The 13,264-nt window shown below is 38.5% G+C and overlaps 1 protein-coding gene across 1 annotated transcript in view; it reads right to left on the reverse strand.

The window, feature by feature from the left end:
• Positions 1-13,264, reverse strand: part of PRRG1 (proline rich and Gla domain 1) — a 132,481-nt gene that overhangs the window by 40,323 nt on the left and 78,894 nt on the right. Inside the window, exon 3 of the mRNA XM_030851518.3 lies at positions 4,611-4,771. Coding sequence (XP_030707378.1) covers positions 4,611-4,771 — 161 coding nt within the window. The remainder of the gene's footprint in view (positions 1-4,610; positions 4,772-13,264) is intronic.

Below are 13,264 nucleotides of genomic sequence, written 5' to 3' on the forward strand. Positions count from 1 at the left end.
TAACCAAATTTGAGACATTTTGATCAAAACACTGACAGTTGGGCTTCCCTGGTGGCACAGTGGCTGAGAGTCTGCCTGCCGATGCAGGGGACACGGGTTCGTGCCCCGGTCCGGGAAGATCCCACATGCCGCGGAGCAGCTGGGCCCGTGAGCCATGGCCGCTGAGCCTGCGCGTCCAGAGCCTGTGCTCTGCAACGGGAGAGGCCACAACAGTGAGAGGCCCGCGTACCGGAAAAAAAAAACAAAAAACAAAAAACACTGACAGCAATGAATTATAACTCACTGAATAAAATGATCTATGAAAGATAGATAAAGGGAAAGTTCCTGCCCATAGTGGAATGCCAACTAACAAACGTACACAGAATGATTGAGTCAGAAATTCACCATTTAGCATTATATTAAACTAGAATTTAATTGATTCAGTCAAGAACTATCAACAGCAGACATTAAAACTAGACGGTAAGGTTGGAACTCATTTGAAAATACAAAATAAGGGAAACAACACATAAAAAAGCTGTGGACTGATTGCACTCAAGATCAACTCTAGGAACGAGTGGAAGGAAAAATTCTACTGAAAAGGAAAAATAAAGTTGATTTCTACTTGTATCTCACAAATCTTAGGACTTTTAATAAACCCGTTATACATATTGCTATGATAATCTGAACTTAAACTTAGCTGAGAGGGGAAATGTATGTGAGAGCAAAATGCCGTGTAAGGTGGGCAGAAATCATGTCTGACTAATGTGTACGATCCACAGCCAGTGTATATTTACAAAGTTTATTTAAGTCCTGACATATTCCATAGTTCAATCTCAAAGTATTATACTTCATGTAGTACTAAGAATGCTGTTCGATGATTGTAAAAATACTAGTACCTGGAGAAAAGCCTAATGACATTTAAATATGCTTGTTTTTAATAATGTTCTGGATTCAGAAGGGAAATTCAGGCTCAAAATTCTATATGCAATAAAAAGATTACACACTAAAAAAAAACCCACAAAAACTAGTAGGTAGAAGTTTGGTGGAGAACAGAATATTTACACAGTCTCAAAGTATCTTCCCACTAAAGTTCTTACCATTCCTTTAAAGGAGAATGATAAAGCAGGATGAAAAGCCATTAGCTTTATGAAAACCACAGTAGAATATCTAAAATTTGTATTTTTTGGAAAATCACAATATCAAAAACTAAGTTCCATTTAAGTACATGAACTAGTTTTTTATTAAAACCTGCATGCTACAAAGCACCATTTATACGATAATCCTATTGTTCTTATTAAAAATTTATACTAAAAATAGGCTAGAATGATAAATACCAAAAGTATAAAACTGATGGTGCTAAGAATTCAAGTGATTTTATTCATTTTATGTTTTACTACATTTTCAATTTCTCTACAATGAACATATATTAAGAAGAAGAAAAAATGTGTAAAAAAAACCCTGCAAGAAGTAAGCAGATACAGAAGAAAAAAGCTGGAAAGAAATTAAAAAGCCAACAGTGCTTTGTGATTGCATAATGGCATCATGGGTGATGTATTCTTTTCCCTGTTTTTAACTGTGGGACTTAAGATTTAAAAGCCATGATGCTCACAACTTATCACTTTATAAACTGATTTTTCCTTTGCTGTGCACACTGGAATCTAGCAATGCTGCCTCTCTGATAATCTCTCCTTGAACTCCTTCCTCTTACGCCCTGGATCCTTCTCTACCTAACAAGAGAACAAATCCTCTTTCTTTAAAACTTCTGCATCCACTGCTCCTGAGATTATTTGATGTCCCTTTATCACAGCTAACATCATTTGTTTCGCATGTAGTGTTATTTTCATGGTTAGCGTACAGGAATGGATCTTTATATAATGGCAACCACTGGTAATGTCATTTCCTACCATAAAGCAGTTCCAGAGAATGTATACCACTGCCTTGTGCTTTCTCATCCCTGTTCTCCTTGCATAGCAATTGGTCTAGAGTAAGGAGAGGTGAAGAGGTATCTTGTCAGAGTGGGTAGGGGAGTTCTGATATGTCTCTTCTTTTGTAGAAGTAAAACGTTTTATTATTTTTTATAACATCTTTATTGGAGTATACTTGCTTTACAGTGGTGTGTTAGTTTCTGCTTTATAACAAAGTGAATCAGCTATAGGTATACACATATCTATCCCCATATCTCCTCCCTCTTGTGCCTCCCTCCCACCCCTCTAGGTGGTCACAAAGCAGTGAGCTGATCCCCCTGTGCTATGTGGCTGCTTCCCACTAGCTATCTATTTTACATTTGGTAGTGTATATATGTCAGTGCCACTCTCTCACTTTGTCCCAGCTTACCCTTTCCCCTCCCTGAGTCCTCAAGTCCATTCTCTACATCTGCATCTTTATTCCTGTCCTGCTCCTAGGTTCTTCAGAACCAATTTTTTTAGATTCCATATATATGTGTTAGCATACGGTATTTGTTTTTCTCTTTCTGACTTACTTCACTCTGTACGACAGACTCTAGGTCCATCCACCTCACTACAAATAACTCAATTTTGTTTCTTTTCATGGCTGAGTAATATTCCATTGTATATATGTGCCACATCTTCTTTATCCATTCATCTGTCGATGGACACTTAGGTTGCTTCCATGTCCTGGCTATTGTAAACAGAGCTGCAATGAACATTGTGGTACATGACTCTTTTTGAGTTATGGTTTTCTCAGGGTATATGCCCAGTAATGGGGTGGCTGGGTCATAGGGTAGTTCTATTTTTAGTTTTTAAGGAAGCTCCATACTGTTCTCCATAGTGGCTGTATCAATTTACATATCCACCAACAGTGCAAGAGGGTTCCCTTTTCTCCACACCCTCTCCAGCATGAATTCTTTGTAGATTTTTTGATGATGGCCATTCTGACTGGTGTGAGGTGATACCTCATCGTAGTTTTGGTTTGCATTTCTCTAATGATTAGTGATGCTGAGCATCCTTTCATGTGTTTGTTGGCAATCTGTATATCTCCTTTGGAGAAATGTGTATTTAGGTCTTCTGCCCCTTTTTGGATTGGGTTGTTTGTTGTTTTAATATTGAGCTGCATGAGCTGCTTGTAAATTTCGGAGATTAATCCTTTGTCAGTTGCTTCCTTTGCAAATATTTTCTCCCATTCTGAGGGTAATCTTTTGGTCTTGTTTATGGTTTCCTTTGTTGTGCAAAAGCTTTGAAGTTTCATTAGGTCCCATTTGTTTATTTTTGTTTTTATTTCCATTTCTCTAGGAGGTGAGTCAAAAAGGATCTTGCTGTGATTTATGTCAGAGTGTTCTGCCTATGTTTTCCTCTATAGTTTTATGGTGTCTGGCCTTACATTTAGGTCTTTAATCCATTTAGAGTTTACTTTCGTGTATCGTGTTAGGGAGTGTTCCAGTTTCATTCTTCTACCTGTAGCTGTCCAGTTTTCCCAGCACCACTTATTGAAGAGGCTGTCTTTTCTCCATTGTATATCCTTGCCTCCTTCATCATAGGTTAGTTGACCATAGGTGCGTGGGTTTATCTCTGGGCTTTCTATCCTGTTCCATTGATCTATATTTCTGTTTTTGTGCCAGTACCATACTGTCTTGATTACTGTAGCTTCGTAGTATAGTGTGAAGTCCAGGAGCCTGATTCCTCCATCTCCATTTTTCTTTCTCAAGATTGCTTTGGGTATTTGGGGTCTTTTGTGTTTCCATACAAATTGTGAGTTTTTTTGTTCTAGTTCTGTGAAAAATGCCATTGGTAGTTTGATAGGGATTGCACTGAATCTGTAGATTGCTTTGGGTAGTATAGTCAATTTCACAATACTGATTTTTTCCAATCCAAGAACATGGTATGTCTCTCCATCTGTTTGTATCATTTTTAATTTCTTTCATTAGCGTCTGATAGTTTTCTGCATACAGGTCTTTTATTCAACATAGTTTTGTAAGTTTTAGCCACAGCAATCAGAGAAGAAAAAGAAATAAAAGAAATCCAAATCGGAAAAGAAGTAGTAAAGGTGTCACTGTTTGCAGATGACATGATACTATACATAGAGAATCCTAAAGAGGCTACCAGAAAACTACTAGAGCTAATCAATGAATGTGGTAAAGTAGCAGGATACAAAATTAATGCACAGAAATCTCTGGCATTCCTATACACTAATGATGAACAATCTGAAAGAGAAATTAAGGACACACTCCCATTTACCATTGCAACAGAAAGAATAAAATACCTAGGAATAAACCTACCTAATGAGTAAAACATTTTAAAACAGCATCACTATCTGTTAGCTTCCTCTGCACTTTCTCCCAGATGAAGCACGGTATGGTCATAATGGTATCTATAACCTTCCCGAACAAAGCCTTGTGTAAATCATGCTTCCCCCTTGCTCAGATGATCGATCTCAACTCAGCAGGGTCCTATGGCAATGGAGCCCTCAAAGACAGACCAGCACACAGGGAAGTGAAACTAGACCTCCGACCCGCAGAGTCGGGTGGCTTAGTTAGAGGCCCCGTTCAGAGTTAGTTCTTTGGGAGGGTAGTTTTTAAATGACAGCAGTGCACACAATTTGGGAATGCAGGTTTCAAATATACATCACAAAGGTAGGCAAATCTGTGAACATTTAAAAAAGATTGCCGATATACTTACAGTTTTTTCGTTATTTTCAAAAGCTTCTCTTGCTTCTTCAAATGTGCAGACTTCTTCTTTGCATTCACGTTCAATATTGCCCTGCCTTATCTCTTCAAAAAGTCCATTAGCTCTTGGGTAGCGTTTTAATACTGAATTGGCTTTTTCTCCTGTGAGGAAAACTAAAAAGAGATATAATAATAAGCATAAAACTGTAATTTAAAAAAATGTGGAAAGTTAATAAACAAGATGAAATCTGCTGGATACTCTTTAGAAAACATAGCCAACACCCTAAACCTCTTTCTCTAGGTCAGCAAAGTGACATTCAGCTCTCAACCACCAATCTGCTGTCTTCCTCATCATGTGAGTGTGTCCTTTCAGTAGCAGTTGCCCTGGGCAGGGACAACGACATGATTAACGATGTTATATCCAGACTTTAGCACATTCCTGCCAACCATGGGTGTTTAAATATAGCAATAATGATACCAGTACTTGTGCTCATTACTGTAAGAGGAAGCCCCCAGGCGTTCTGCTGTTGGACAGCAGCAATGAGATCAAAATCCAGTCTATGGACTATCAGTCTTTGTCCCCCTAACTAAAAAATAATAAAATTCCAATCGACCTAATAGAAACCCAGAGAACACTTACTTGTACGAAAGGAAGAGTTGACAAAATAATATCAAGAAATTAAGACAAATTTGGCCATAATTCATTCCAAGAGATATTAGTAATAAGTTTGTTCTAAATGCACTTAAATATATTTTGACACTTTAATATATTTAACCCCATTTCAGTGTCCTTCAGAAAAAGAAAATTGTTCTGCATGACTTATAGGGGCATTTCATATAAACATTCAAAATGCACATTTATGATACCCAGTAAAATAAGGCAATGGTTATATGCATACTCATGGGGAATTATTTTTTTTTACGTACAGATTCATTTTAAACTATACTTCAATTACATTTTTCTAAAACTGTCCTGCTTGTTTGGAGAGATAAATAGAATGCTACCAGAATTTAATCTTTGCTAATGCAAAGAAATTACAAAATTCCCTAATCTTAAAGACCTCTGACATGAGAGAAGGCACATTACAGATCCTTCAAGATGTATTTTAAAAAAAAAAAGTGTACATTTTGCAAAAAACATTTTGAAGTAAAATGAAAACCGGTAAATGCTCTTTTAAAAATGGCCACAATAGCAATGAATTTAAGGTTTACCTCATTTTAGAAATGTGTATTTCACGTCATAGAAGATACGGATTCATTACTTAGGATTCTTTAAAGTATCCAAATTGATACCAATTAGATGGCTACATTGAAAACTACAGTAGGCCTTCCATAAGTGTTTCCTTCCTTCTGTACTTCAGAAGGGTAACCATCGATAAAAATTAATCACACAGTCATAAAATATCATTAGAAGAAATCTTAAAAAATAAAAAAATAAAAGGATGCTATTGAGTGGGAGAGTAATAGTAGAATTTTCTATCAGTGCTTTTCACAGTTTAGCAGCATCAGAAGCCCATGCTGGACTTATCACACATATTGCTGGGCCGACCTCCCAGAGTCTCTGATTCCATAGGTCTCGGGTAGGGCCAAGAAGCTGCATTTCTAGTAAGATCCCAGGTAACACTGGTGCTGCTGGTCCCACTCCCACAGTTTGAAACCACTACTCAAATGGGAGCTCCTTAGAAAACTAGTTCTGAGGAAGGTGTTTATGGAATGCTGGGATTAACAAATTTAAAAAAGATCTTTTACTGCATGACTTTTCAGGACCCTTAATATGCACTTAATATATATTTTAAATCTCCAAAAAACGAACATGACACAGGCATGTGTCATATTTATTTGACTGTGGAGCCCTTTTTCAAGGAACATTTCACTGAATTAACAACTTCCTAGCCATTGGTTTTATTTATGCCATGACAAACAATTCTCTTCCATATAATAGGCCAACTAATTCATGAAGACAGTAACTGATTTCTCTCGAGGCTTCTCTTTTCTAGGATAAACATGTCTAGTTCCTTCATCTGTTGGTCATATAAAATAGATAGGAGTCTCCGTACCGTCTTTACCTCATGAAATATTGTATTCTACACTCAGTGTGGTCTGACAAGTAAAAAACTGATCAGGGCTATTGGCTTCCTTGTTTCTAAACACAACAGATATGTCAATAAAGTCTAACGCATCTTTGGCTTTTGGGACAGTTTTCTTGAAAATAAACCAATCAGTAATAATGTATTTTAAGCTTTTAAGAGGAAAAAAGAAACCTAAATTCTCCTAAGAGAAAATGTTATATACACTATCTCCATAAAGGGGTGAAGGAAAGCAGCTAACTCTTGAAACCAGAAAGCAGGCTAATTCAGAAGGTTAAGCAACTATAAGGTAATATAGCAAGACACAGCCCTTCTTATTCCAGCCGAATCAAATTACCAAGAGCATTCCACAAACACCTTCTGTGTATTTTCTTGTACTGGGAGGCAACATGATATAATACAGAGAACTCTAGATGGAATAAGCTGGCAAGTAGATTTTATCTCACCTGCCAAATGTGCTCAATTAGAAGATACCACCTAGAGTAAGAGTCTGACCAGCAGGAAAGATATTGTTACAGATTAGTTCCATTTGCCATATATTAGGGAATAGGAAGTTGTGGCAGAGTATTTGCTGTTCCTCATCAAGGTAATTTGGAAATCTCATGGGTGATACCAGAATTGGGACTCTTTCTATGTGGAAACAAAATAAAGAGAAAGGTGGCAGCTTGGACCTATAGGTTAAGATCAGACTATTTCTTCCTAAAACACTGGGCAGTTTCCACAATGCTAGGCCTTGTGTTTGGACTTAATGTTTGAAACTAAAGTTGATTACTTCCCTCTACCTCCTTCTCATCAAAATGTGTGAGTTGGGCTTCCCTGGTGGCGCAGTGGTTGAGAGTCCGCCTGCCGATGCAGGGGACGCGGGTTCGTGCCCCGGTCCGGGAAGATCCCACATGTCGCGGAGCGGCTGGGCCCGTGAGCCATGGCCACTGAGCCTTCGCGTCCGGAGCCTGTGCTCCGCAACGGGAGAGGCCACAACAGTGAGAGGCCCATGTACCGCCAAAAAAAAAAAAAAAAAAAAAAAAAAAAGGTGTGAGTTACCCCACAGCTGTCCAGAATCATGTGTATGCCTTCATCAGAGATTACATAATGTGGCAAGTATACAGACTGTAAATTTACTTTGAGAACACAACACTAAGGTATTAATCAAACATGTTCTTTTCTCATTAAAGGACATAAAGAAAAACCTAAGCTGTTTCTTTAGATTCAGTTAGGAAACACCCTTACTAAAGAAAATATTTAAACTCTAAGTCTGGTAAACACATAAACGACCACAAAATAAGTATATTAATTCAAAAAACGTAACTACTTTTTCATAATTTCAAAATAAATAGCTCTCACCCATGCTTTCTCCTCAAAAGAAAAGAATAAAGATAAATGAAATAAGATAGCTTCTCAAGTAACTCTCTAAATTACTGCCTTAAACCGAAATATGTAGTCATGTTACATATTTTTAATGCATTGCAGCATACTAAAACTGACATTTTAATGCCAAAAATCTTTATCTAGGCAAAATCATGTCCGTACATTTGCTGAAAAACAGCAGATGGTAAGGCCTGAAAATTAACAGCCCACATGGAAAATCTCTACTCCACTTATCTAATCAGTTCTCTAATCTTGGGTCTGGATTCATTGAAACAGTCATTATTTAAAGTTGCAAATGTTTACATTTTTCTTTTAAGTGAACAAAATTCCTTCTTTAGGACATATTTACTGAACACAGACTATGTACAATGAGATCATGACAAGTGACAAAGATGAGTAGGAGACTGCCTTTGACCTCAAGGTTCTTCAGTGCAAGAGATAATGAAGATAAAAGAGATACAAAAACAGCTCTAACACAAGATGAACAAGGTAGATGCTCTTTGAGGTCAGCAGGCAGGCGTACTTCTACTGGGTAAGTGTGTTTCGGGATGGGAGAGGAACCTGGAGAAGGGCAAGTAAAAAGTATATTTGGGCTGGCCTTTTAAAAATTGGCAGGATTGGGGCATGCAAAGATGGTGAGGAAAGACATCCTAGGAAGACAAAATAGTGAGTGAGGGCCTGAAATCGAATAAACCTATGGCCATAAATGAGGAATATGAGCTGGTCAGTAGGGCCAGAGTACACGATTCAAAAGAGGGAGAGAGGGAGATGAAACCGGAAAGGGGCCTGATAGCCATGTCATGGAGGCATTTAATGTTAGGCTAAGATATTTAAACTATTCGACAGCATTCAAGAGTTTAAACCGATACTTCATGGAGAATAACCTAGAAAAATGTATAAGTACAACAGATTTGGGGGTAGGATGAAGAGAAAATGGACGGATAAAGGCAGGAAAAAGGCTACTTACAACAGACCAGGTTAAGAAATAATGAGATCATGCATTAGCATGGTGGCAATAGGAAGGGAAAGAAAGGGACAGATGTGAAATATGGGTGATCTCTTTGGCCACTACACCCATCATGTACCTTATTCCTCAGTCAAACCAAATCTTACCATCCTTCATATGGGTTCTTTTTATGCCTCCATAATTCTGTACCTAATATTTCCTCTACCTGGCAAACTGCTATTCCATTCAGATGTAAAATCCTCTAAAAACTTTCCCCAGATTGTACTCCCCACTTCGTTAGACAGAGCTGCTATAGACTCTCAGTATTTACGTATACTTCAATTATAGCAATTAACTATATTGTAATTTTATTATAATTTTTGGTATGCCTATCTGGTTCCCCCTCAAGACTTGAGGGCAGGGCCCATGTATTATTAATATTTTGATCCAACATCTGTCTTTCATAATACCTAGTAAAGACCTTGGTACAGTACATGATTCAATAAGCGTGGAATAAAGGAAAAGGCAGAATGGGAGAAACTTGATATCTGAATGACTAGAAGCTGGGAAGCCATGGACCATGCCTCTAATTATGAGGCAGCATCGCAAACTTAATATATGATTATGAAATCAATACATTTACTGCAAAGTTTCTAGTGAGACAGCATTTGAATATCCTTTTGCAAGAGAAACTACCTTTTGAAATTTGTACAGTACTTCTGTTTGGGCTCCGCTTGGAGCACGTCTTTTTTTGTTCTGAAAGAACCATTGATTTGCCGTAATACTTATGTAGAGGGAGAGTAGCTGGACAACTACTGTTGTGGGAAGAGGGCACAGCCAGATGCTTTTTGGCTTGGCAAGGAACTAGCACCTTGGCTCTCCAGGGTGCTGCAGTGAATTCATGAAGAATGTGCAGGATATTTTACAGTTTTGGAGAAATGCATTGATACTTAACATCTGTTGGATACCACACAAACTATGAGCTTAAGGTAATTCACAGTTTCATTATTAGATAGTTCTACATTCCTTTCCTTTGTGAAACTGGATTTTCAGCTATGATTTTTTTTAAAAAAAGTGCTGTGTTTGACAAGAAGTGAGGTTTGAGAAGTGCGGTGCCCAACAGGTACACACATCCAATTAGTAACTGCATGGCTATTTTAAGATAGAAATATCGAAACAAAGCAAGTCACATGAGTTTTTTTTGGTTTCCTAGTGCATTTATAAAAGTTACGTTTACACTATACTATAGACTATTAAGTATGCAATAGCATTATACCTTTAAAAAGCAATGTGCATACCTTAATTAGAAAATACTTTATTGCTAAAAATGCTATTACCTGACAACACAGGGTTGCCACAAACCTTCAATTTGTAAAAAAACACAATATTTGCAAAGTGCAATAAAAGGAGGTATGCCTCGGGCTTCCCTGGTGATGCAGTGGTTCAAAGTCTGCCTGCCGATGCAGGGGACGCGGGTTCGTGCCCCGGTCCGGGAAGATCCCACATGCCACAGAGCGGCTGGGCCCGTGAGCCATGGCCGCTGAGCCTGTGCATCTGGAGCCTGTGCTCTGCGACGGGACAGGCCACAACAGTGAGAGGCCCGCGTACCGCAAAAAAAAAAAAAAAAAAAAAACAGGAGGTATGTCTGTATTATTTTTTCAAATGGTTACCAAGCTGTCAGGATATAAATACCTATTAAGTTGTTTGGACCTAATTACTTAATAAATGGAACTATTAGGCATTTCTTTTGGCCTACGGCTGCTGTGAAAAAGTCTCTGCAATAACTAAGGGCACCTTAAACTCAGAAAGTTTGGGAACCTCTGACCTAGGGGTTCTAGAGGCTGATGGAGTCCTGCCACTGCTCTCCCAAATACATCTGACACACCATGCTTGAATGGGCTAGGAAGTTCCTTCTCTGAGGAAGGAAACTGAAATCCCTTTTGAAAGTTTACAGTTACTGAAACCTGTCACATGGGTTACTGTGGCCTTGATAAGAGCTAGCAGGAAAAGAATACAGTACAGTTCCCCCCCATCCAGTCAAACCCTTCAATTGTAGGTTATCCTAAGGTCTCCCTCAATTAGCCACTCTGGTTCTGTGAGCTTGCCTGGGAAAGAGGCCAGGGAGATGAAAATGAAACAACAGGGTCACTAGGTAGCCGGAACACCGGGCAATCGGGCCTCCTGTGTTATGGAGCAAGCACAGGTGAGTGAAATGCTGGGTAGAAAGGTGCCCTACTCTTTTCCTGGCACTGCTGGTAATTACTACCAGCCAAGCAAAGGCAACCTATGCCACAGTTCACAAAGTGACTCCTCTACTGTCCTTGGAATTGTCCTGGGTACCAGAAAGCCTGGTTTGAGTGCCCTGGTTTTAATGTAAGACTATACGCCGGCAACAATAGCAAGAACATGAAGATCAAGAGAGAATGGGAACTTCCTACAAATGCACCTAGCATTCCATTATCTTTCTTCAGTGCAGGAGGCAGGGCATACTCCTCTGTTTGTGGGAGAGGGTGAGCTTCATGTCCTACTACTCCGCCATCTTGATTGCTCCTCCCAGGGCGTACTCCTCTAGACCTAAGGTGCAACCCTAGAGTTCTTCAATTTCCCATGGGAATAGGGTTGGTCAGGGAAGGAAGACAGACATTCTCATATTTCCAGGGGCTGTGGCTATTTAATCTGAGTAACAAATGTGATCTCATTGGTATTCCAAGCTTGTTAAATGGTACACATCAGTTATGCATTTAGACAGTAAGAAAAAGTTGTTAAAGCAAACAGCTATGTGAGGAAAGCAAAAACCCTACACTTCCCTTCCTCATCCATAAAATTGGAATAACAGCACCGACGTCATAGTTATAAATGAGGTAATGGACATAAAGTGCTTTGCTCAGAGCTTGGCAAAAAATGGAGCTCAATAAACAAGAGTGTGATTTGCTGTCACCATGACAGCTGTCATGGTGGCAGTTACTCCATTAAAGGAAAAACAAGAGATTTACCAAGATGATAAAAAAATACACTTAGAAAATAAAGAATAAATGATAAAGGATAGGGTTAGCTTTCAGTCAGTCTGTATGTTTAACTCCAGGGATGCCTAGAAGTTTCGTCCCCTTGGTCAAGATTGGGATGAAATGTACTAGCTTTATAAAGTGCTGTTTAAAGCCCTTGGGGGCACTCTGTACTAGCTTGTCTACACTGTTTATTGAAAATGTATAGATTGATGGTTTGCACTGATGGTATGCAGCCTAATTTCATCCGTATGACCATTGGGTATCAAAGATTCTCAGTAAACATGTGCCTTGGCTTCCCTGAGTCCAAGGTTATCTTGCATGTATCTCGACTGTTCACAATTAGAAGAAAAAGCATGCCCTGTGTGACTAAAAATGGCCTTAGGAGCCATCTTTCTCCTGCTGCACCATACCTTTAGACATTATTAAAGCCTTATGAGAGTCTCATAGGGCCTTTCAATTAGCTAATGTTGAGTAGTGCCTACTTTGATGAGTCATAAATATTTTGAGGATATCATGAGATTTAAAAATTTCAGAAGTTCTTCAGAATGTAAATTAAGGACTATCTCTGGTCCTTATTTAGAAGGACTTGATTTTGTAAGAAACTCATAAGCAAGTATCCTTTACCATACCTTATATGTTTACTTTTATTAACTTCAACTTTGATTAAATGTATGCTGATAGTCTATCATCATGAGAATTTTAATAATAGATCACAAAAGCTCTTAAGAAGGACAGATTAAGAAATGAGAATCATACACATGACAGATATATATGTTCAGTGAATCATGAATGAGTAGCTATAACAAAATATACTAAATAAATTATTTTCCATTGATACTTGGGTTATTTGATAGTTCAGGTAGCTATTCAATATTTGACATAATCACTGTGGATATTAAGGACAGTAAGACATTATTTATGTAGAAGTCACTCAAATAAATCCAGTCTCATAAACTTAGAAACAAAAGATGACCAAGGTCATGCATTATAACTTATCTTATGTTTTACCTACAGGGGAGCCTCAGCTCCCTTAGACTAATCAAGGATCAATTTACTCAACCCTCATCCACAAGCCTGGCTATAAGACTTGAAAGCCTCATTGCACATTAAAGCTGAGAAGTAGAAGGGACTAGGGGTGGGCTGAACTAGATCAACACACTGACAGCAACAAGAAGTGAAAGCTGATGAATCTGAAGACAAGAGGAAAGACAGACAGAAGGCCCTTTGAGGGTTACTGAGTAGGTCCTAACCCTGCTCACACTAA

This window comes from Globicephala melas, chromosome X (assembly GCF_963455315.2).
Source record: "Globicephala melas chromosome X, mGloMel1.2, whole genome shotgun sequence".
In the NCBI taxonomy this organism is placed as follows: Eukaryota; Metazoa; Chordata; class Mammalia; order Artiodactyla; family Delphinidae; genus Globicephala; species Globicephala melas.